Source organism: Neovison vison, chromosome 2 (genome assembly GCF_020171115.1).
Source record: "Neovison vison isolate M4711 chromosome 2, ASM_NN_V1, whole genome shotgun sequence".
NCBI classification, from domain to species: Eukaryota; Metazoa; Chordata; class Mammalia; order Carnivora; family Mustelidae; genus Neogale; species Neogale vison.
In genome coordinates, this window is record NC_058092.1 from 213,813,874 (window position 1) to 213,840,419 (window position 26,546).

Genomic DNA, 26,546 nt, shown 5'->3' on the forward strand with positions numbered 1-26,546 from the left:
AAAGCACACTGATTTCATACCCAATATAGTGCTGTCTTCAGTCTGAGTTTCAGAACAGAAATGTCTATGTGAGACCCACTGTCCAGCTTTCAGATCACAAAATCTTTAGTTTGTGTCACAGGCAAGGGAGCCAAATAAGTAAACAGAGTAGGCTGCCTCCAACGTGTGTAACATCAGAGGCACTGAGAAAGATGGCTATCCCTCTGAACATACCTTTCCATCTGCCTACTGATGTTTCCAAACTATGCAGCTGGAACTTCCTTTGTTCCGTACAAAACTTCTTCTTCCTGGCTAAAAGTCAACAATCCCTGGAGCAGTTGTATCTAATTCATTTAACCAAATACCAACATAGCACTCACTCATACTGCTCTGACCTCTGACAGACTTTACTCATTTATGCTTCAAAGTTAAAGAGCTTAGCAGATTCTTTTCTCAGAGAAATCTCTGAGAAAGGAGGGAAGAAGACATAGGCTTTGGGGAGAATAAATGCCCATTTCGGGGGTAGAGGGATGACTGTTTTTTGCAAAGAACTCAAAAACTATCTTACAAAAAAAAAACTATCTTACCCTACAGGTCACTATTTGAATAGTAATGTCCAAGGAAAAAGACTTTCTGAATCTGCCTAGATTCTAAGACCAACCAGATTTATCTCTTAAAAAATTAGTCTTAGGGGGCACCTGGAGGGCTCAGTCATGAAGTGTCTGCCTTCGGCTCAGGTGTGATCTCAGGGTCCTGGAATCGAGCCACCCTGCATTAGGCTGCCTGCTCAGTAGGAAGCCTACTTCTCTTTCTCCCACTGCCCCTGCTTGTATTCCCTCTCTCTCTGTGTATCTCTCTGACAAATAAATAAATAAAATCTTAAAAAAAAAAAATTAGTTATCTGGTTATCTGGCCCAAAATGCCTATGGTGTCAAGGCTGAGAAACCTTGTTCAGAAGTCTTACAAAATGGACCAAACTTTCCTAAACTAGGGACCTCTCAGTCCATTAAATCTTTAGAGGAGTAGCTCAAATCTCTTCCATCAATCCCTTGACTTTAGGACCAGCTCTGAGGAATCAAGTGGCAATAGCACACAGCAAAAGAGCACTCGGGGCTACACTCAGATCTAAACTCTCCTATTTAATACTCTGCAGGGTCAGTTCTCAAACACAGCTAGCTCTTCAGGAGGCAAAAGTCTGACTTAATATGTATGCTTTTTTAGCCTTTAAAAAACTGAATTAATTAATTTGAAAATATCAGTCCCAAACCTTACTTGGGTTTGGAAATCAATAAATGAGATACAGCTCTCAAAAAAATCTGCTCTGAAACACTCTCCCCTCATCATGCCATCATCTCAAACATTTGAACTTCTGAGTCCAAATTTGTCTACCCCTACAGACCTCTTAAATTCCTAGCAGGACAGAAAAAACAAGTCGGACTTACCATATTTGTTAAAGCAGAGAAAAAACCACTCTGGTGTTCTTCTTCCTTGTCTTTATACTGCCTGAACAAAAATAACTAAATTCAACTTTAGTATTACTTATTAAGTATGTCTTTGTCCTTGGCATTCTAGGTAATCAGGGCAGGACACTCACAGAATTCAATGACTCCAGAAAACAAAAGCATTGTGACAATCCAGCCATAGCAGTTCCCCCTGCAAGCCAAAAGGCATGCATCTGCTCTTGAGGCAGCGTGTATCAAAATGCCTGGCTACTCTGGGAGAGACTCAGAAAGCAAGCTGCAAACGTGTGAAACTGCTCTAACATATGGCTGATCCAGTTATTTCCCAAACAGACTATTACTTGAAAAATGTAACAGTGAAATTACTTTCAGGCTGTAACAGTGAAAATCTTGTTTGTTTTTGAAGGAAAAGGAGGGAAATCTGTGAACTAAACTATTTGTGGAGATGGGGCAGATTTGAAATTCCACATCTAATTGTGTGTGAGCAAAGTCTGAAGAGGAGCAAACAAGATACTGTCTGGCCCTTGCCAGGATTAGGAACACTTCTGGTTTCCATTCACTGAACACCAGACACCTTCCTCATCCAGAGCAAGAGGGAAAGCAAGCGTCAATGAAGAGAGCCCCAGAAAAGACAAGGACTCTGGGAAATTGCAGTTGATTCCTGATGAAAAAGCAGCATCCATTAAACTAGAGCTAATTCAGTATGTTTTCTCTTTTTACTTATTTTTAAGTATACAAAATGTGGTGCTTTGCAAATTTTTTTACATAGAAAATTGTATTTGTAGGATACGTGGCGCTAATGGAAGAGCCTGCTTGTGGCTGGAAAACCAGTTAAAATGTTCTGCAATAAAATATCAAAGGTTTCAAAAGAACGTGCCCAATTGCTTAAAGAAAAGCTGGACACTAATTTGGTGGCGACTTTTCCCCTGGTATTAGACACAACCCCTGCTAAGACCATCAAGCTGAGCTATAGCAAATATATCTGCCAGAAGCTAAACCTAAGAATACTCTTCTAGGATAGGTAAGGGAAGTTCACCCAAGCACTGGAGCAAATCTGTTTTCTACTCAACCAATTCAAATGAAAATAAGACCCTTTCTCCCCTGTGATGGTGGACTTACCTGTTGTACTCAGATAAAGCCTGAGCAATCACAAGCCCCATTCCCTAGGTGGGGGGAAAAAAAGATAGCACAGATGAAATAAAGGGCTGGTGGCAATGCCAGGCCAGGAAAACATTAAAACACTAATTATAGCCCCACAGTCCGGATTTTCCTGATCTAACTATCTAGATCTCACTTAAGAGAGTAATAAGGGGTGGGGTGGGGGGAAATGGTTCAGCCCAGATCACTAACAATTTCACTGGGATCATTTTTACCTCAATAGAGAAGACTAAGTTAGAATCTTCAAACAAAAAGCTCTGGTATGTCTCCAAAACAGTCAAAATAAGAGTGACAATGAGTCTCACATTAAATGAAGGTGCAGAGAGACAAACCACTCTTTCAGGCCACAGGAAAACAGGAGGATAACAGGAAGAAGCATCCAATAAATGTAAAAGTGACTTATCAATTTTCCCTTTAGAACCTGCTAATAAACGTGACACAAAGATCAATTCAGGCCACGAGGATGAATTGTGTATGGGTTGTTTTTTTTTTTTTTTCCCCCATAAGGGAAATCAGAAGAATGAAGAGGGCAGGATGCCAGACACCTCATCATCTTCTTCCTCCCTTACTCAGAGAACAGATATTATTTCCCAAACTTTCAAGGACATATGTAGCAGGTACACAGATTATCTTCCATGTTCCAGCTTTACATGTCAAGCTGTAAATGCCATCTGGCCAGTTCTACAAGAAGGGATCTCCCATAGGTTAGTCATCCAAGCCTTGATTTGTTTTCTTTTCTTTTCTTTCTTTTTTAATTTTCAGCTTTATTGTGGTATAACATACAAAATTAAAATTGTAAGATATTTAAAATGTACATTATGCTGATTTGATATATGATCTAAGCCTTCTTATTCTTGGGAATGTAATTTATTGACTCTGTAGGATCACCAACCTCAGCACACTAGAACATGAAACAACCATATCATCATGATGGGGCTAAATGGAAGAATCTGCTTGTAGCTGGAAAAACAGTTAAAATGCTCTGCAATAAAATATCAAACTTTCCTTCCATGACGAGAAGATAAAATATAGTAAGACACACTGATGCTCTAAAATGAAGTATCGATTCCCTCTTTATAGCCAGTTGAAATTAACACAACAGCTCCCTGTTCTAAATATCCACTGAAAGTGAGACCACCAAAAGCAAGTAATTAAAACAATAACACAGGATCCATATACTTACATTGAGCGTAGCCTCATCATCCACAATAGACAGCTTCACAATATAAGGATTCACAGACTGTTAAACAAGAGACTCAAGGTGAGTGTGACTTAGTTAAGAACCCATTAGCTATTTAACAAAATGTTAACAAAAATGGTTCTATAAGGCCCTCTGTAGTGATGCTCCTAATACCCAGATTCAACCCATCCTGCCAGCTAACTCCCCCATTTCCAGTAAATCTCTCAGCGTGCACAGCAATTACTAAATACACACACACACACACTCCAATTCTGTTCTACTTGCATTTTTCTCCAGGTGGATCAGCCCAGGCCTGTGTCTTCTACTTCTCCCATCTTTCCATTTTATTTATTTCTAAGAAGTGAACACTCCACAAAACTCACTTTGTCCTATCCTGCCAATAATCTGAGTCCACAGGGACAGCAGCCTTGAGAGGAACATAAAGCTTCTTTGCCATAAGGCACAAATTTATAAGTTGCTAACTTACAGTCTCATCCCAAAGGCTCCCTTACCACTCCACAAACTATATGCAAGGACTGATTCACCCACCCGTAAAACAAAGCCACCTTGGGGGTGGAAAGTGGCAGCTGCTTAACAGCCAGAGAGGCCATTTATGGATCCAATACCCAAATAACACTGCAGGGGAACTGAAAAAAAGGATGTAATTACCCAAACTACAATCTGGTCAGAACACTGGGATTTAATGACTGTCCCATCACTTATAGCACTGGAAGATTTCTTGAGTTTTTCCAGACCCAATCTCAGCTGGGCAGCATATGGAAATGGACATATATTTAAACTCATTAAGCAGTTGGGCCATCTCCTACCAGTGGGATGAGAACCAATGACCTACTCACCTTGAAAACATCCCATACATGGGATGTGAGGAAAGACTTCATCTAGATCAGACACCAATTCTAACCCAAGGGAAGCAAGGAACAATACTGGTAGTTTTCACAGCAACCAAGAAAACTCATTACTGAGAGATTTGGAAACCCCCCACATAGACCTTATTTAATCAAGTTTCTGAGGGTATCTTTGGAATGTCAACTGGGAATAGACAAAGAGACAGCTTTGCTTTCTTAGCAGCCCAAATGTATACAAGGTTTTCTAAACACAGCCCAAGAAGGTAAAACCCACTCTGTTTTTCACTTGACCCGACAGAGGAAGGCTCTCCACACTGATTCCTATAACCAGCAGTCAAATTCTACTGACGCCACAGATGTCAGACAAGATCCAATGCAAGTGGATCCTCAGAAAAGAAAATCCGCAGCAGGCTGACCTAGAGATGCCATGATGAAGAGAACAACAACAGAAGGAGCAGGCTACTATTTCTTGGCGTAATTGTTTAAAGTTCTTATCCCTCACCTTCCCAAAAGTCCACTGTTTTAAGTAATAATAAGGATCATCTGATTAACAAGAACAACCTATGCGTTAGCAGTTGAAGAAAAGGTAAGGGGGCAAAAAGCAGGGGTTTGAGTTCTGGCTCCTCTACTAGGAGTTCCAACTCCTTACTAATTGTGACAAGAAAGGCACATTTATTAACCTAAGCTCAACTTCCTCATCTGTAAAATGTGGGTATTTTCTTTCTCAGGGTTATTAGACATTGATGACATTAGACATGTAAAATCCTCAGCATAGTATCTGGCAGATGGAAAGGACTCAATGATTGGTACCTATAGATTTTCTCCTTTAACATTTTTATTACATTTGAAGAAAGCTTTTTAGGGGAAAAAAAGGACAGAAAAAGAAAAAGACCAATTTGCAAGTGGACAATAAACAATTTTGTAATTTCTTGGAAACATCATGTTTAGGATAGCAGTTGGGGACCAAGTCATTCATCATAGGAGACTGAGTTCACCGAGAAGGCCGGGATCTTAATACTGTGAAAATTTCTATTCTACCAGATACTGAGTTTCCTTTAACACTATACACCTATTGTGCTGGTCAGTCACATTTTTAAACTGAAGGCAATCTACTTTTCACCCAAAAGACAGAATTACAGGGGCGCCTGGGTGGCTCAGTGGGTTAAGCCACTGCCTTCAGCTCAGGTCATGATCTCAGGGTCCTGGGATCGAGTCCCGCATCGGGCTCTCTGCTCTGCAGGGAGCGGGTTTCCCTTCCTCTCTCTCTGCCTGCCTCTCTGCCTACTTGTGATCCCTCTCTGTCAAATAAATAAATAAAATCTTTAAAAAAAAAAAAAAAAAAGACAGAATTACAAACTCAGTGAGCCTGCACAGGATTACTTTAATGGGGCTCTGCCTTTATTTGATCTAAACCATACCTACTCTTTCTTGTTGGCTTTTTTTTTTCTTTTTTTCCTCCTCTATCTCTTTAGAGAAAATAATGAAAATGGAATGCGTTATTTGAGGTGAAGAAAAACTATTTACATTTTCTACGTGACATCTTTTCCATCACTTCCATTCCTTAAGTCCAACGACCTTGCCTTCCCTGTGATTAGGTGGGAAGGCAGGCACCCTGCCTCTCTGGCGCCCTTTGCACGTTACTAGGTTACAACTTTCCCCAACTGTCGTGGGATGGATTGCAGTGGGAGCCAGAATGCTGTTCTACCCAGCACACACTCTGTCATACTAGTTTGCATAAAATTTCACCAGCTTTTGGTTTTGCAATGTTCATCTGGAATTCCTCATGTTCCTGTCAAAAACCTTCTTACTCCATGGTCACTAGGCTTCCTTAATGGTTTCTAGTGAGTGACTTATATCAAAAGCTGCAAAGCCCAGATAAATTATGCCCACCAGCTTGCCCTTGCCTACTATATTAATTCTTCTGTGGCTTCTGACAGACTAGAGATGCATACCTCGCTCCAGAAATATGATTTTCTCTAGTTCCTTGGCCATGTCCAATTTTTCAGGCTGACATTTCAGAAGGGCCTGCTGGGCTGTGCCAGGGTTCAGTTCACATTTAGAGAAACCAAGCCATTGCCTCAGAGTGGCCTGCAACCAGCAGAATGTTCTGAAAATATTCATTACTGATGACGGTGCTTTCCTATTACACATAACTCAACTTTCATTAACTATCTTCAGCATTTTTCCTCAGCTATTTTTCTTGCTGTTGTAATAAGGCCTCAGAGGCTATTACACATGACAGAGATCAAAATGGCTACCATGCCAACCTCCCCAGATCACCAGTAGAACAGGTGTTGGTGATAAATTACATATTTATTAGTAGTTCTACACACCATTTGTCAGTTCTTCCAAGACAATGAAAGCAATCAGCTTCCGGGAATTATACACACATTAACACTGCTCCACATATTCCAGGCCCTCTTTTAAATATTTCTGACAGCCTCTCTTTCTTCCATATTTTCCTTATAAGAACAGACTCCTGATTTTGTGTTACCCATCACTCTCAACCTGACTAGGAACCATCTCAAAAATCATTAAGTGCGGGCGCCTGGCTGGCTCAGTCAGTGGAGCATGTGATTCGTGATCTTAGGGTTGCAAGTTTGAGCCCCATACTGGGTATAGAAATTACTTAAATATAAAAAAATCTTTAAAAAAGAAAAAAAAAATCTCTAAGTGAAGATCCAAAAGATCAGAAGTGAAAAGCCTCCCTCCAGCTGGCCCACTTCTCACAGCACTGCTACTTGCTGAGTGAAGAAAGTCAGGTTGCCTCAATGTAGATCCTGACTTCTGGGTTCAGTAAAGTACTCCTAGTGTCTAGGATTCAGTGCCAAAAGCTCCCTATTCCTCCAAAGCCATCCCCCAAGAGGCCTCTGGTCTTCCCTGAGGGCCCTCCTTCCTTATCTGTATATTCTGCCTTTTGAGAAGAATCAAGTAGAGGCACGAAACCAAGTATAAATCTCTGAGTTCTGTTTTTTAATCTCAAAAAAATCTCTCCCTGGTTATTTTGGGAAAAAAGAGAATACCAGAACTGACATGGATAAGGCTCTGTCTTCAATTTTCTATTTAAATCAGAAAGAGTTCCCTGACCAACAGCGGTACTTACACAAGTGGACCGCATTATGGAAATCCAATAAAAAAAGTCCAATCTTTCAAAACAGATGCATTACGTCACTGGTTCCCAATCCTGGCTAATCATCATACTCAACAGGGGAATCAAAAAGATTAAAAAAAAAAAAAAAAAAAAAAGGGACGCTTGGGTGGCTCAGTTGGTTGGATGACTGCCTTCAGCTCGGGTCATGATCCTGGAGTCCCAGGATCAAGTCCCGCATCGGGCTCCCAACTCCATGGGGAGTCTGCTTCTCTCTCTGACCTTCTCCTCGCTCATGTTCTCTCTCACTGTCTCTCTCTCAAATAAATAAATAAATAAAAATCTAAAAAAAAAAAACCAAAAAACAGATTCCCAGTTCCCACCCCCCAAAAGATTCAGATTCAGTGTGTCCAAAGTAAAGCCCAGAAATTTCTTCTTTTTGAAAAGTTCCTAGGTGATTCTAATAAGCTAGGTTTGAGAACCACTACATTAAGGGTAGTGGTTCTCACTTTATGAGAAGTTGCACCATGGGATTCCTTTAAATGGCTACATCCTCTGCCCCATGCATTTAATAAAGAAGTTTTAGAATTTGATAAATCAAAATTAATCTATATACCATATACCAAGAACATGTCTTCGACATTAAAGTAACAAAGTCCCCTAGGAGTGGCCACATTTAGGAAAATTATAGAAAGATCATAACTGTCCATTAAGGGGCCCACTTACCTCATATTTTCTATAGTTCACCAACAAAGCCAAGAGGACAACAGCATCATACCCATGCTCCCTACGACTTGGGGGATGAGACAGTATCTGTAACAAAAACAAGAAGTGAATGAGTACCAGTTCCTAGTTCCTAGGAATGCAGACAGAGAAGATTTGAGGAGGTGGTTTACCCAAAAGAGAGAGAGGTGACGGGGGGAATTTACCTACCTGTAAAATTGCTTCAAATATGCTGTTGATCATGACATACTCTAGGATAGTGTTCTGGCTGATGTTGTCTGTCACCTGAATGCAACAAAAGGCTTTTTAAAGTCTATACTGAAGCACTCTGGTATCTCAAGTATATCTCCTCCCCTACCATCTAAGATAATCAGAAATGTTAAAACATTCTACTAAACACTTAGTAGTCCTTTAATAAGCTCCCCTGAAGTTACCAGAGCCTGAGTAAGCAGACACTAGAAGGGTAAGAAATTAGCAAATTAGAACTTTCCAAATCTCTGAACTTCTCCTTGTTTCCCTGACACCCTCACATAAGCATTTACTTAACAGTTTCTTTACATTTCTCAAATGCAAAGGAAGAAGTTTCCGATCGAGCAGTCTTTGAGAGACGGCAGGGAAAGACAACTGCCTGAAGTAAATGAAGAACACCCTGCCCTCCTCCCACTAGGAGATACAGGCCAGCTGCCAGTTATTATCAAAATCAGAACAAATAAAGAGAATCACAAAAACTGTTTCCAGGTAAGACCTGGTGAGAAGGGCAAATCTAACCATCCGGAAGACAAGAAATCTCTAGGAGTGGTACTGCTTAAGTGATAAATATCACGGGCCCTGGAGGCTAAAAATGCCAGCAGTTGTTCCAAAGAGCAGCTTCCAGGAAGTGAAAGCCCATTCAACTCACTTCCTTCTACACATTCACTTGCAGTGCAGTGATGGGATGCCCGAGCAGAGATTTCTTTCTTTTCTCTTTTCCTTTCTAACTTTAGGCTCAAATATTCAAATAAGTTTGCCCCTGCTGTTGATAATACCCTTGACAAAGAAACATACAGATGGGTCACTTACAGTCACTAAGCAAAGGAGAAGTTTCAGACATAAACTCTTCAGACTTTCAGAACCTTCGGCACAAAGCAATGAATCCAAACTCTCCATCAAATTCTGAGAAAGAGATCCATTAAGTATTAAAACATACCAAATAACATCTCTACTGTATCTTTGTCCAACTCTGGGTTATGTTACACAGGGTCACTGTCACATGACAATGAAGCAACCATACCATTCCCTCGGGCCTAGGCCTTGTAAGATTAGACAAAGAAAAGGAAGACTTCAACATGTAGCTATTTGGGGAAAAATGCTTTAGAACAACTGCACAGAACAATAAAGATTTCACTACTTTACCAAGTAAGTCTTCGCAGCCTGTCATCCTTATATAAACCTTTAGATTAGAATGAAGTAAATTGTTAAAAGGCTAGTGATAGTGGTTAAATAACAGATTAAAAACAATAAACAATAAACTAATTAAAATTAATTAAATTAAGAAAAGTAAGTGGTTAAAGATTAATAATGGTTAAATCACTGTAGATAAAGTATATCATCTGATGAAGGCACACTGAACAAACAACAAAGACAATATCGCTACAGGCAATCACTGGCCATATACACTACCCAACAAAGCTAGCCATGTCCACTCTGGCTGATACTACTAGACAACATGATTGGAGTATACTACTTGTACTAACAATCAGCTATAGACCCAATCCGTTCAAAAGATGAACCCTCACACACTACAGCAGAAGAAACAAGAAAAGAAATATTTGACAATGAATGAAGGAGAATGAACGAAGAATAGGATTTAGCATGCTGGAAGCTCAAGTGAAGGTTCAAAATAAGCTACTTCAACAAATATAACAGTGAGGGTCTACTATATGGTAAATACTGTGCTTTCAAAGAACTCAAGGAAAAAAAAAGATAATGACCCTTGCTCTCAAAGCATCTTTAGTCTACTAGAGGACAAAAATAAGCAAAAGCAAACAGTTTCATTTTTTCCTTTTTAAAAATTTATTTAAATTCATTGAATTTATTAAATAAATTATTGAATTTATTAAATTAATAAATTTATTAAATTCAATTAATTAACAGAATGTACTGTTAGTTTCAGAGGTAGAGGCCAGTGATTCATCAGTCTTACTAAGCAAACAGGTTTTTTTTTTTAAAGATTTTATTTATTTTTTTGACAGAGATCACAAGCAAGGAGAGAGGCAGGCAGAGAGAGAGGGGGGAAGCAGGCTCCCCGCTGAGCAGAGAGCCCAACGGGCTCAATCCCAAGAGCCCCAAGATCATGACCTGAGTCGAAGGCAGAGGCTTAACCCACTGAGCCACCCAGGCGCCCCTAAGCAAATAGTTTTAATTTAATGGTTACTATATGACAGAAATATACATGGAGAAGGGGAATTAGCTCAGAAGTCACCTATTTCAGGATTCCTCAGGGGTGGGTTATATTTTGAAAAATCAGTAGGAATTAATTAAAACTTAAAGAAGAAAAGAATTCTAGACAGGCAGTATCATGATCAAAGACACATGAGGAATGAAATGGCCCTGGGTATGAAGCTGGAATATAACTTCCAACTTCCAAATTATGGAAGTACAGAATGAGGCACAGTGGTGAGAGATGAGGCGCAGTGGTGAGAGTGGAAATGGGAGAAATAAATAGGAAGCAGATCATGAAAGCTCTATCAGGGTAGCTAGGGAGTTTGGCCTTTATCCTGTTTGTGATGGGAAATTAATGAAGAGTTTTACGCAAGAAAGATCTGAGTGTAAGATATATCACTGTGGTATCAGTGTGGATGACAGATTTAAAAATGGTAAGCCTGGAGGGAGGGAGACAAATGAGGACTAATCTGTCAATTTTCTGAGCAAGTTGCCATGTCTTTTTTCCCTCTGTATCCCCAGTGCCTGGCACATCAGAGCCAACCAACGCTGGTCAAAAGAATGAATGAAGGCATCACTGCTAGTTCAGGTGAGAGATAATGGGGACATTGGCAGTAGGGGAAAGAAAGGTATGAGAAATATGAACTAAGGCAAAATTAGCTGATCTTGGTGATTGTCTGGATATGAAAGATGAAGGGAAGAGTCAAGAATGACTCCCAAGTTTTTGGCTTGGGTGACTGAGACAACAGGTGAGGCCATCAAGTTGGGAATGAATGAAAAAAAAATTGATGAAGGGAAAACATTTTGTAGATATAAAACAAGAGATACTTTAGGGATGTGTGAATGGGTATAATTAGCAACTGCTTATAGAGTATACAACTCTGAGACTCATGACAGGATGTTAAAGCAAAAAACAGAGACTTAGTAATCAGCAGCATACAGGCAATAGTGAGAATCATGAGAATAAGAGAGATCTGGGATTTCACCACCATATAAATATGAGCTGTATAGGAGAGAATTAAAAACTAACTCCGAGTACTATGTCTTTGTGTATTTATAATTGTATATTCACAACTTTTTTGAAAAATAACCTAATCCCTACAAGAATTCCTTGTCAAATAGATTATTTTAAATTTAATGAGTGATAGAAAACTAATTCTTTGAAGTTCATATTATAAACAACCTTCATTCAAGATAGTATCAAACACTATAAATCAGATAGCTGATAAGGGACTTATATCCAAAATATATAAAGAACTCTTACAACTCAGCATTAAAAAGACAAATAACTCAATCTAGAAATGGGCAAAGGATTTGAAGAGACAGTTCTCCAAAAATATATATATAAAAGAAAGATAAAAAACAATTGTTGACGAGGATGTGGAAAAATCAGAACCCTTATACATTGCTGATGGAAATGTAAAATGGTATAGCAACTTTGGAAAACAGTTTGAAAGTTCCTTGAAATATTAAATGTAGAGTTACCATATGACCCAGCAATTCTCCTCCTAGATATACCCCCAAGACAGCCAAACACCTACATCCACATAAAAACTTGTTCATGAATGTTCACAGCAGCCTTATTCATGATAGCCAAAATGTTGAAATATCCCATATGTCTATCAACTGATGAATGAATAAAATGATGCGGTACATTCATACAAGGAAACAGTCATAGCCAAGAAAGGGAATGAAGTACTGATACATGCTATAACGTGGATGAAACTTGAAACCATTATGCTACGTGCAAGAAGCCAGATGCAGAAGACCACATATAATTCCACATCTGTGAGATGTCCAGAATAGGTAAACCAAGAGAGACATAAAATAGATTAATAGTTGACAAGGGCTGGAGAGAAGGGGGATGGAGAATGACTGCTAATGGGTACATGTTTTCTTTTTGGAGTGATAAAAACGTTCCAAAATTAACAGGGGTGATGGTTGTACAACCCCGTGGAGATACTAAAAGCCACTGAATGAGGGGCACCTGGCTAGTTCAGTTGGTAGAGCATGTGACTTTTTTTTTTTTTTTTAAAGATTTTATTTGTTTGTTTGACAGACAGAGATCACAAGTAGGCAGAGAGGCAGGCAGAGAGAGAGAGAGAGAGAAAAGCAGGCTCCCTGCTGAGCAGAGAGCCCGACGTGGGACTCGATCCCAGGACCCTGAGATCACGACCTGAGCCGAAGGCAGTGGCTTAACCCACTGAGCCACCCAGGCGCCCGAGCATGTGACTCTTGATCTTTGGATTGTGAGCTCAAGACCCACACTGGGTATACAGATTACGTAAATATAAACTCTTAAAAAAAAAAAAAAAAACCACACACACAAAAAAAACAAAAAGAAACCCACTGAATTATTACACTTTAAAAGGGTGAACTGTAGATGTGAATTATGTATCAATAAAGCTTTTTTTTAAAAAGTGTCAAACAACAGAAATAAAAATTCGGATAAAGTCACTGTGTTAAGTAAGAAAACTTAAGTTTAGAACTAAAGTTGCCCTTGTATATTATATTTCCCTTGTTATATTTTATTTGAGTTCCTAAATGTTTTCAAGAATATATGAGCATGGGGCGCTGGGTGGCTCCATCAGTTGAGCGGCTACCTTCAGCCTGGGTCATGATCCCGGGGTTCTGGAATGGAGCCTCATGTTGGGCTCCTTCCTCAGCAGAGAGCCTGCTTCTCCCTCTCCCTCTGCCTGATGCTCTGCCTACTTGTGCTCTATCTCTCTGCCAAATAAACACATAAAATCTTTTAAAAAAATAAGTAAGCAAAGAGATCTTGTTTGCAAATAAATGTAAAAAATATTATATATCCATTTGCAATTAAGGGTTCTATTTATTTTTGTTTGTTTTTAAGATTTTACTTATTTATTTGACAGAGAGAGACGCAGTGAGAGAGGGTACACAAGCAGGTGGAGTGGGAGAGGGAAAAGCAGGTTTCCCACCAAGCATGGAGCCTGATGTGGGGCTCGATCCCAGGACCCTGGAATCATGTCCTGAGCTGAAGGCAGATGTTTAATAACTGAGCCACCCAGGAACCCCTGCAATTAAAGGTTATATTTTTTTTAAAAAATGTATAAGCACATGCTTTAAATCAAAAAATAAACCACTCAGTCTTTATCCTGCAGGGGAAGGATATTTCAATTTACATTTGAATTTCAACTCTTCCTTTATTCAGACAAACCATATCTGTAAAACAAAAATATACAAATTCAAGAACAAATTCAACCATTTGTATCTACCTGAGTGCAAATCATCTAGTACAGTAACTGTCTGCAGATGGTATCCATGAACAGCTGTCAGAAGCAGCCATCCACAGGCACATCTGCAACTTATGCCTCACCTTCATGCACAACTCTGCCTTGTCAAAGCCCATCAGCATGTTGATAATGTCAAACCCAGAGGTAGATTTATTCTTTTGATGGACTCCTCGAATGAGTGCACACAAGGTCTGCAGAGATTAGAGAAAGAATTCTTTTGTAGAGAGAAGTCTTAAAACATGAAGGGCACTGGATCTGCTACCTCACACTGCAACCTCAGAACCTCCTCCTTACACAGCTGACATTCAATTGCTCTGTCACTCTCAGCTCCAAAACTGTCTGAGTCTTACTATGTGCAAAATCCAGAAATGAAAAGAGGAATAGCAATTGAAACTGCTATCATCCTCTTTTTTTGCTGTTTTTTTTGGCCTCATCCTCTTTTCAAAAACTGCATTGCAAACAGAGATTGGAAGGTGAATTAAAAATAAAAACAGTTCTTGAGTTTGAGTCATGTGATTGGTGGAGCTTTCCTTTATTTAACATTAATTCTAGTATTTACATAATAATTGATAATTTTTAGTATTTTTTAATAACTACAAAAGTTATTTCCATATAACGACCAATTGCTACAAAACTAAAATTCTTTATACTCCCCATCTACTACTGACTAGCTGTGTAATCCCAGACAAATTAGTTAACTTTTCGTGCCTCAGTTTTTTCATCTATAAAATGGGAATGACAATAACAGCAACCATCTAATAGGGATGTTGTAAAAACTACGTGAATTAACACCGTAAAGCACCTAGAATAGTCCCTGGAACTTTGTTAATACTCCAAGAGTAGTGTTTGAAACCTTGTTAAAGCTTAAGCCTCATTATAATAATGCAAGCCATTACAACAATGTACTATATTTTTATGGGTCACCAAGTGACTTAATGCCAGTTTATTTCCAATGAATTAAAAACAGTTTACCATTCATGCCCACACAGTGAGTCACTGCAATTATAGGAAGCATAATTTCCAACTTTCATTTCAGCTTTCAGTGAGTCCCTACAACTGAGATGCCCAAAATGCAAAGTCCTTCTTTCTGGGACATCAGTTCAATAGATAATTTCTACAATCTACTGATGAGAAAACTGGGGCTTGTGAAGTGATTTACCCAATTAGTAAGTTAGAAATTTAAACCCAATGTATCAAAAGTTCCACTAAAATCTTTTATGTTGTCATGGATTCTTCATATTCTAAGCTTGCCAATCACTGACCTAGCTACTCAGCCTGATCTAGGCTACACTGGACCTACTATACTATAAACTTCAGAAATTTTGCTCATCATTCCTTCATTAAAAATTTGCTTCTAAAATGACCAGACACTGTCCTACATGCTAGGAAGAAACTACCAAAGTCTTTGCTTTCAAGAACCCTATATTGTATCCCCATCAACCCAATGTCTGGCACATAACTGTCATTCGAGAAATAATTATTCAGTGACCATGCCACTTAGCATAAGAACAATGATTCTTAATGTTTTCTAAGTTACAGACCCTTTTGAAAATCTGATGAAAGCTCTCTTTTCAGAAAAAATGTACCCACATACATAAAATATTACATATAACTTCTGGGAGTCAAGGACTCTCTGAAACCTCAGATTAAGAACTCCTGATCTAGTGAGAAAATACTATATTAAGAATCTCTTCTGATTTTTGCTATAGACCATCCATGACTCATAGCTTCCCCTCTATCACTTCCTTTCCTCAAATAATCATAAGAATTCTGTCAATCTGCCCTGGCATTAGATAAAATTATGTAAGTGGACAAGATTACTAGTACAAGTGTCAATTTGTTTAACCAGTAAGACGGCTAAACAAACATGGCATAGATGTTTATGACTAAAAGGAAAACAAAACAAAACAAATAAAAAAAAACAAAACTTGATACCTAAGGGCAACTTAAACTTCCTCAGGTCCCAATACAATTCCTTTCCCCTATTAAAAAAAACATCCCTAGCCTCCCAACCTTGTACCTGCAATGCATTGACAACTCGAATTGGATGTTCCTCTCCGAGAGCCTGGATGCAGTGTTGAAATAAGCAATTAATATTATCCTTGATCTTCATTAACTCCTCACCATCAAGAGATTCCAGCTTGCCTTCTAGGTAATCCAAATTCACCTACCAAGGAAAGGGTAAGGGTGTTGTTTTTAGTAACATTTTTAGTGAACTGTATTTAATGTGAGTGCATTTTTAGTGTAGCACCTAGAACATATGAGAAAGCAACTTCAGTTACCAAGAAAATCCAGAGATACATCAAGTTTACCTTCATAAGGAAGAGCTCCTCCCAAAATCGAGGACTGCACTTACTCGGGTCTTCTGTCTGAAACGAGAAAACAAGCAGGTTCAATATTCCCAGCTAACACTGAAGCATTAAGAATACATCTGAAAGGGGCGGGGCGCCTGGGTGGCTCAGCCACTTGAGCGTCCAGCTCTCGGTTTCAGCTCAGATCATGATCTCAGAGTAGTAGGATAGAGCCCTACCTCAGGTTCCACACTGGTTGGGGAGTCTGCTTGGGATTTTCTCTCCCTCTCCCTCTGCTCCACCCCAGCTCACACAAGTGTGCTCTCTATCTCCCTCAAGTAAATAAATAAATCTTTAAAAAAAAAAAAAAAAAAAAGAATACATCTGAAAGGGTCACTTATACATAATCAACATTACCTTTCAAAATTAACTTTCAAAATGCTTGGTCATTCTATACTGTTATAATAGGGAACAAGAGTTTCGGAGGCTTTTTTCTCCAAAATGGAAGACACTGTGCATAGATATATATTCCCTGTGCCAAACGTTAAATAATGGCTCAAAGAATCTCCCTCAAATCTTTATCTTCTAGCAAGAAGTGAACATAACCATCTGAATAAGATAGTCACATTATGACATGTCCCCATCACATCTGTAAGGTCTTCAAAGCCCTTTCACATACATGAAATACAATGGCCCAGAGAGCCAGGTATGGTAGATGTTATCAGTATCCTCCTTTTAGCTGGGGCACCTGGGTAGCTCAGTCAGTTAAGTGTCTGCCTTCAGGGCGCCTGGGTGGCTCAGTGGGTTAAGCCGCTGCCTTCGGCTCAGGTCATGATCTCGGGGTCCTGGGATCGAGTCCCACATCGGGCTCTCTGCTCAGCAGGGAGCCTGCTTCCCTCTATCTCCCTCTCTGCCTGCCTCTCCATCTGCTTGTGATCTCTCTCTGTCAAATAAATAAATAAAATCTTTAAAAAAAAAAAAAAAAGTGTCTGCCTTCAGCTCAGGTCATGATCCTAGGGTCCTGGGCTTGAGCCCCCATTGTGTCAGGCTCCCTGCTTGCTTCTCCCTCTGCCCCTCCCCCAACTTATACTCTCTCCCTATCAAATAAATAAATAAAATCTTAAAAAAAAAAAAAAAGTATCCTTCTTTTAGGAAAGAGGATCCACAAAGTTATTTACACCAGTACAGGAGCCAAAACCTAGACCACATTATCAATACTGCCATGGTTTACAACATCCTGTGTTGACTGCTGCTACTCGGCCTCCTGTATGCCTTTAGTTCTCTGTACAGAGCTCTTAATATTCTTTCCTTAATTCAAATCGGTCCAAAAGGTTAACAAAATTATAGTGCTAAGATACAAATCTTCTCAGCAATAATTTTCCAACAGAAATTCTAAAGAGTCAAAGGCTTCTGTTTAAGGAGCAAAATAAAACAAGAAATCCTACTTTAGAGGAAGGCTAATGACATAAAACCAGTAGGTCAATCACCCACTATCACCCTTAAGCTGACCTTTAAAAATTACTACCAAAATAAACAATAAATAAAAGTACTACCAAGAACTAATATCTTCATTAGTTAAGAACTCTTTATCTAATAAGAAAATACTATACCAGGAATCTCTTCAGGATTTTTATCTGAGAATGACACAGAGAAGCAACATTTCTGGCCTTCTCAAAAGATGCTCCTTCAGTGATTTTTCTTTTTACCTCTTTCTCCTAGGAGAGGTCACACTCACACTTTGACTCTAACACTTTTTTTTTTTTTAATTTATTAATTTGAGAGAGAGCACAGTGGGAAGAAGCAGAGGGAGACAAGAGTCTTCAGCAGACTCCAGGCTGAGCGCGGAGCCCAATGTGGGGCTTGATCTCACAGCCCCACGCCAAAACCAAGAGTTGGACGCCTAGCCGACTGTACCATGCAGGCACCCCTTGACTCTCACATTTCTATGTCAGGTTGTTATCTATATATGAAACCCAGACTACTCATGAGTTGGCACTTCCCATCCTCAAAGCTCACTCAGTCAACAGTCCCATGCATACCAACCTTACTTAACATAGAAAGAGCCCTAACAGGATCGAAGTACCCATTTATTTTCTCTATATAACCACCTGTAATGACCTGTGCAATTCTGTATTAATTTTTTGCATATCAAACTCTATCTCTAAAGCTTGCCAAGAGTTAAAGGTTTTACTTGATTGCATTCTTTATTCTGGGCCATGTGGCAAAGCTGAACAAGTAAGGGGCCTGGAGTCAAACACTAAGGTTCAAACCATGACTCCATCAGCTTCCAGCTATGATCCCCAGTTTACTCATCTATAAAATGCTCTTTTACATGGCACATGTGAAAACATGGCACTCTTGCAGCATTCTTGTCAGAATTAATGTACTTACTGATGCACTTAGACGCCAGGCACATAGTAGAAATTCAAAACATAGTAACTTTTTTATAAGTATTATTATTATTTTTACATGCACTAGTTATGATCAGAATTTCAGAAGGTAAGTACCCCTGTAGGGTATATAATTACTCTAACCCTCCCTGAAAAGGTAGATTTCACAACAAAGGCTTGGACCATGGTCAATCAGAAGTTATGAAGACCCAAAGAAAGCCTCAATCCAATCTAATAATTAATTACTAATAACTTGTCAGTTATCTTATATAATTGGAGAATATGATAGACTAAGCAATTGTTCTGTCCACTAACAACTTGAGATGGAATATAATACTTCATCTTTTAAAAATATTTGAATCACAGAATTCTAGGGCCAAAAGGAACTTCAAGGAACATCTAAGATAGAAGAGTCCTTATGGGGACGCCTGGGTGGCTCAGTTGGTTAAGCAGCTGCCTTCGCTCAGGTCATGATCTCAGCGTCCTGGGATCGAGTTCCACATCGGGCTCCTTGCTCAGCAGGGAGCCTGCTTCTCCCTCTGCCTCTGCCTGCCTCTCTGTCTGCCTGTGCTCGCTCTCTCTCCCTCTCTCTCTGACAAATAAAAAAAAAAAGAAGAGTCCTTATGTTAGGGACGCCTGAGTGGCTCAGTTGGTTAAGCAGCTGCCTTCGGCTCGGGTCATGATCCCAGCGTCCTGGGATCGAGTCCCACATCGGGCTCCTTGCTCGGCAGGGAGCCTGCTTCTCCCTCTGCCTCTGCCTGCCTCTCTGTCTGCCTGTGCTCGCTCTCTCTCCCTCTCTCTCTGACAAATAAATTAAAAAAAAAAAAAATCTAAAAAAAAAAAGAAGAGTCCTTATGTTAGATCATACGGAAGACAAGTCTTTCTTAAAGATACTCAGAAACAAAAGCTTTCCAATCTTTCCTCCCTCTTTCAATTGTTTTACTGAACTCATAGCAACAATCTATAAGAACAACAATCTAGGGGCACCCGGCTGGCTCAGTGGGTTAAGCCTCTGCCTCTGGCTTGGGTCATGATCTCAGGGTCCTGGGATCGAGCCCCCGCATAGGGCACTCTGCTCAGCAGGGAGCCTGCTTCCCCCCAACCCCGCCTCTGCCTGCTGCTCCGCCTACTTGTAATCTCTTTCTGTCAAATAAATAAATAAAATCTTAAACAACAAAAAAAGAACAATCTATAATTATTAATACATGATCATAATTTCTACCATAAGAGAGCTCACACTCACTCTCACCCTTGTTCTCTCTTTCTACCTCTGAAGAACTGAAATTTAGCAGGCGGGGATGAGCTTATTTCTCATTTTGGAACAAGAAGCTAAGGAGTCAAGCTGTGCAGAATTGTCAGAGCTCCAGGCCTTACCATAAAGATCTCATCATACATCAGCACCACTTTTTCCTTCAGTGGCTTTTTGGAGGCTGAAGATTTCCGGAGCAAACCCCCTCGTTTCTCCACCTGTGCCATGGTTAAAGAATCTGTGAAAAGAAAGCCACAATCAGTGCTATAAATGCTCTCCAAGATGCTGGATAGTCTGTCGAAAAGCTCTCAATGGGAAATTTTTTAGGAAGGAGAAAAATGATAAACAACCATGTAATACATCTTGTGCATCTGTCCAACACCCCATCCCCTGACCAGGTAATTTCAAGGCTTAAATCATTACTTGGCCTACAGCAAAACACATTTTACATCTTTAAAACATGCCAGTAGACAAGGCTTACAGCAGATCCAAAACCAAGAAGGAAAGTGTAACTAGCTCCATCTATAATAGATCTGGCTATATATTTGAGGTTGATGGAAGGAAGGCTGCAAAGCACACACTGCCCACAGACTGATGGTGAAGTTAAATTTCAAGTATTGATTGAGCTTAGGACCATTAAGGCAGGAAGTGTGCTGCAGAATGATGTGCTCCATTGATTTCCCCAAAGTAAGAAGGCCCTCATCACTGCAAAGTACTTGGCCTTCACTGCCTCATAAATCACACTGCACTTGACTGTCTTCAGAAATTCCTCTGGAAAGAGACCCAAGGCAGAAAATAGCAGTTATAAGAACAAAAATTAAATCTGATTTCAAAATAACCCAATATAACAATATACTTCTTTCAGATCTAATTATATATATTTATAACAGTATTGCAGATTAAACCTCAGTGTATTTTTCAATTCTATATGAAAGCAATTCCATGAATCATGCCCAAATTTCCCATCTTGTTTCAAGGAATTTCAATTTTTTACAACTGAGAACTTGAAATCCCACAGGTCTCCACTGTGGATTTACACATATCCCCTCACTTCCCAGATTCTTTCTACTGTTGACAAAATTCCCGTCTCTCTTAAATTCTAGGCTCTAGCTGTGAAACTTAATCTCACCCAACGGCAAGTATGCACAGTAGCAAGGAGCCTGATTTTTACTTCCAGAAAAATCCAAAGCAACAGAATAAAATTAATTTTGTTCAATGACTTTTGGAAAACATGTGCTATCTTTCAAATCAAAATCAAAATTTTACTTAAGGAAGAGATGCATCTAACAGTGTAAAAGATTGGGTGCCTGGGTGGCTCAGTGGGTTAAGTCGCTGCCTTCAGCTCAGGTCATGATCCCAGGATCCTGGGATTGAGTCCCACATCAGGGTCTCTGTTCAGCGGGGAGCCTGCTTCCCTCTCTCTCTCTGCCTGCTTCTCTGTCTACTTGTGATCTCTTTCTGTCAAATAAATAAATAAAATCTTTAATAAAAAATAGTGTAAAAAATTATATCTCAGACACTGTCTTTCTTTAATATATATAGCCAAAAATGAGATTTACCTTTGAGCACAAAAAAATACAAAGCACAGAAAATTTCTCCAACTAGATATGAAGCATCTTTAGCACAGGGACTACATCTTATTCTTTTTCTATAAGCACTTGACTCAGGGTATAGGCTCAGCGTATGCTCATCACTGACTGATTTTGAAATAAGGGGGGTAGGACCTGAAAAGTCCTAAATGTGACCTAAAATTTTATTAAGATCTGTCTCTATCAAGGCCTCACTGAGTCTTCAAATTCCATTATGGTCCAGAGAAAACTGAAGGAAAAAAATAACAACAAGAACAAAAAGGAGAAAGAGAAGATGCTTTGGGGCAATTTATACTATATTGATCAAGGCTTTGCCTTAAAGCATGAAATACAGCCTCCGTTCAAAACATTCCTGTGTCTTTTAAATAGGCTGTCAAGAGGAAGATGTCCTTATGGGGGGAAAATAAATTGGAAATCAACAGGACCCATTAAAATAAATCAAATGCAATGCAATTCTAAGTTTAGTGGATATAGATCTTTCATGTGTTCAGCTTCAACCAGTTGATTAGCAAGAATAGCAGGAACTCTGAGTTCCTGGATGTGAAAAGCACCTGTTTACAAACAGGCCCCTCTGAGGATTTATAATTGGGTTACAGCTAATCAATGTCCACCCCAAATCTAATAAACTCACTTTCCCTATTTCAGAATCAATACTTTCTAATAAGCAAAAGGGAATAGGAGAGTGGGGAAAAAACAATTCCAATCCAAAGTACCAAGTTTCCTAAGAAGTTAAATTATTTTCATCACTCTCCCTCCATTTGGAACAGGGGGAAATTCAGCCAAAGGCCTCATCTCATTACTCTCTGTCATCATCAGAGGCAACTGGAATTTACCACCCAAGCATGTCTGAAATGTGACTGGAAACTAACCACATAGTCTCCTCCTCCTGCCAGCACTTCTACCCATGGAACACAGAAAAGTGTTCAGAGGATGGTGGACTAAATGCAGAACCCCTAAAAGTTTTGGGGGGAGACTTCAGAAATTCAGCCTCTGCTCTTAAATTTAGAAGTAAAATGTGTGACTGGTAGAGCATGTCAGTAATGACAGTGTAATCTATGTCCTCCAGGGTTTTTCTCCTCTTTCACAATCCTCCTCTTTGAAGAAAATGAGGAGCAGCTAAGGAGCAGCAAGGCATAATGGACCAACCAACCAGCAGATGAGACTAAAATACAGGACACTGAGTAAGTCACCGTGCTTCCTAGTTTCCTTACACATAAAACAAGGAGAGTGAACTAGACATACTACTGAATTATCCTCTCAGCATCACTGAAATACCACAAATACATATGAAACACCTAAAAGTTGTAAAGCAGTACTTTAAGCACTATGGGGTTACAAAGAGGAAACGGCAGACCTGATCCTCTAGGAGCTCACAATCTACTGGCAGAGACAGACAAATAATAACCCCACAGCACAAGGCAAGTCATGAGAAACAGAGTAAAAGCACAAAGAAAATGTTATGGTACCATGAGAAAGGAAAAGAAGCATTCTATGACTACACTATGACTTCTGTGATACGGGATTTTAAATCCTTCTGGCAAAGAAGCAAATAGTGCAAGCCACAGTAATCCCACAGAAATGTCATCTTAGACTTTAACACAGTTTCTCAGAAATAAGATTTAATAGGCAAAGTATAAAAGAGAATCAGGCAACATACCAATACTAATTTCAACTATCATCCAACTTAGGAATGGTTTCAAATCCTCCCAGCCCAATGGTAAATCAATGAAGTCTTTTATTCCCAAACCTCAGAGACTGCTGGTCCCATGACCCACTGCACAACTTCTCTCTGAAAGACTCAAGTCACACAACTTTTTAAGAATATCTTTAGGCAATCCAGCCACAAACGTCTTAAATCCACATCACTTCATATCCCTTCAGGATAAAATAACCAAATATCGAGATTTTTTTTTTTAATTAAAGATTTTATTTATTTATTTATTTATTTATTTATTTATTTGAAAGGCAGAGATCACAAGGAGGCAGAGAGGCAGGCAGAGAGAGGGAGAGAGAGGGAAGCAGGCTCCCTGCTGAGCAGAGAACCCGATGCGGGACTCGATCCCAGGACCCTGAGACCATGACCTGAGCCGAAGGCAGCGGCTTAACCCACTGAGCCACCCAGGCACCCTCGAGATTTTTTTTTTAAAGATTTTATTTATTTAAGAGAGAGAACACAGTGGGGAGCAGGGAGACAGCACACAGAGGGAGAGGGAGAAGCAGGCTGAGCTGGGAGTGTGCGGTGGGGCCCTGGGACCATGACCTGAGCCAAAGATGGATGCTTAACTGACTGAACCACCCAGGTGCTCCAAGATTTTGAAACCTAAAGCCAAACACTTCCAATGTCTAATATGCAAGAAATGCTAGTTATATTTAGCTATTCATTTATTGTCTTCTTGAACACAACACAATACATGCCAACTCTAGTATCAGAAAATTAATTTAATAGAAATTCACTCTAGTGCGCCTGGGTGGCTCAGTGGGTTAAGCCGCTGCCTTCGGCTCAGGTCATGATCTCAGGGTCCTGGGATCGAGTCCCGCATCGGGCTCTCTGCTCAGCAGGGAGCCTGCTTCCCTCTCTCTCTGCCTGCCTCTCCATCTACTTGTGATTTCTCTCTGTCAAATAAATAAATAAAATCTTTAAAAAAAAAAAAAAAGAAATTCACTCTAATTTCTAGAGTTAATAGTTAATCTACCAAAAGTCTTGGTATTTTATCTATATGAGATGATAGATATTAACAAAACCAACTGAGGTAATCAATTCACAATATATGTAAATAAAACCATCATCCTATATACCTTATACACTGATGTATGTCAATGATAAATCTAAAAACAAAACATTTTGGGTTTTAGTCCCAATTCTTATACACTCATATATAAACTTTAGTTTTCTTTCCTTCCCTGGGCTTCAACTTGCCAATCTATAAAAAGAACCAGTGGTAAGGATATACAGAAAAGGGAGACTCTGTGCACTGCTGGGAATGTAAATTGGTTCAGTCACTACAGAAAACAGTATAGAGGTTCCTATTGGGGTGCCTGGGTGGCTCAGTGGGTTGAGCCGCTGCCTTCGGCTCAGGTCGTGATCTCAGGGTCCTGGGATCGAGTCCCGCATCGGGCTCTCTGCTCAGCGGGGAGCCTGCTTCCCTCTCTCTCTCTCTGTCTGCCTCTCCGTCTACTTGTGATTTCTCTCTGTCAAATAAATAAATAAAATAAAATAAAAAATCTTTAAAAATAAAACTATTATATGATCCAGCAGTCCCACTTCTGTGTATATATCCAAATGAAATGAAATCACTGTCTTGAAGACATATCTGCAGCCTGATGTTCACTGCAGCACTATTCACAATAGCCAAGATTTGGCAACGACCTAAGTGTCTATCAACGGATGAATGGATAAGGAAAATGTGGCAGACATATCCAATGGAATATTATTCAGCCACAAAAAGGAAGGAAATCCTGCCATTCGGAACAACGTGAATACACTTATGTGAGGTGATAGATGAATGTGTTAACGAACTTCATCTTGGTAATCATTTCATGTGTATCAGAGCATCACATTTTATACCTTGAATTTATATACCGAAGTTCTGTCAATTATATCTCAAGAAACCAGGGAATAAAAAAGCCATGGAATAGCTTTCCATAGGCTTCCAAATTTAATGGCTGTAGGTTCATACTGATAATGGACTATTATCAAGTTATCACCCTCTCTTCACTGTCAGGGAGGCTCCAAAACACTATAGGTAGATGCTGAAGTAAACATCCTAAATTCCACCTAGTACATAAGAAAAAGGAGAAGAAAAGGAAAAAAAAAAAAGAAAATGAATAAAAACAAGTGTGCCCATGATCTAGAAGAAATCATGCATAGGTCAAGGATTCATTCACTCCCTAGGTACTTACTGAGCACCTGTTCAGTGCTAAGGGCTAGGATACAGCAATGAACAAGACAGATAAGATTTCTGCTTTCACAGAGTTTTCATTCTAGAGGGGGGAAAGACAACAAACAAGTTGAGACAGACAAGTACCTTGAAGACAAACTATCTAGGGGGACTACAATAGACTAGGAGATTAGAGTAGGCCATTAAGATAAGGGATACGTGAGCAGATCAGAATAAAAAAGGAAAGAGCCATGTGAAAGTCTCAGGAAAAGTGTTTCAGATAGAGGGAATAGCAAATGCAAAGGCTTCAAGATTTGAACATACTTGGCATGTTCAAGAAACATAAATGCCAGAGTGCCTATAGTATGAACATTCCTTTTCTGAAATGTCATAAAATTTTTTGAAGTGGGCATTTCATGTTTGTGTGAGTTTTTTTTCTTACATAAAGAGAATTCAAATGTCTTTTAGCAGAGTAGGAAGATAACATATTCATATAATAAAGTACTACCCAGAATGAGGTTTTTTACCCAGAAATTTAAAAGAACTTACTAAAAAAAATTAATAAATTTCATAAATGTTGAATAAAAACCTCTGAAAGAAAAAAGTATAAACAAATGATTCCAATTATATGCAGTTCGAAGACAGCAAAATTAAATCTATGATGATAGAGGTTGGAATACTGGTTACCCTGTGGGGAGATGAGGGGGAAGGAACACAGGAAGCCTTCTTAGATGCTGAAAACATCTTCTATATTGATTGCAGTAGATCTACACACAAATGTGTAAAAAAAAAATTCAAGTTGTACACTTTACATTACATAAGCTATTTCTCAATCTAAAAAAAAAAAAAAAAATCACGGGGGAGAGGGGTAGGGAGAGGAGGGAGAGGGTGGTTGGGTTATGGACATTGGGGATGGTATGTGCTATGGTGAGTGCTGTGAAGTGTGTAAACGTGGCGACTCACAGACCTGTACCCCTGGGATTAATAATACATTATATGTTAATAAAAAATTTT

The 26,546-nt window shown here is 39.4% G+C and overlaps 1 protein-coding gene across 1 annotated transcript in view; it reads right to left on the reverse strand.

Moving 5' to 3' along the window:
* ARMH3 (armadillo like helical domain containing 3) overlaps positions 1-26,546 on the reverse strand; it is a 182,735-nt gene that overhangs the window by 148,683 nt on the left and 7,506 nt on the right. Inside the window, exons 2-11 of the mRNA XM_044240358.1 lie at positions 20,191-20,303; positions 16,448-16,504; positions 16,156-16,302; positions 14,219-14,326; positions 9,514-9,606; positions 8,665-8,739; positions 8,458-8,544; positions 3,781-3,837; positions 2,559-2,602; positions 1,422-1,482 (exon numbers count right to left, since the gene is read on the reverse strand). Of these exons, the coding sequence (XP_044096293.1) occupies positions 1,422-1,482; positions 2,559-2,602; positions 3,781-3,837; positions 8,458-8,544; positions 8,665-8,739; positions 9,514-9,606; positions 14,219-14,326; positions 16,156-16,302; positions 16,448-16,504; positions 20,191-20,292 (831 nt within the window). The 5' untranslated portion in view covers positions 20,293-20,303. The remainder of the gene's footprint in view (positions 1-1,421; positions 1,483-2,558; positions 2,603-3,780; positions 3,838-8,457; positions 8,545-8,664; positions 8,740-9,513; positions 9,607-14,218; positions 14,327-16,155; positions 16,303-16,447; positions 16,505-20,190; positions 20,304-26,546) is intronic.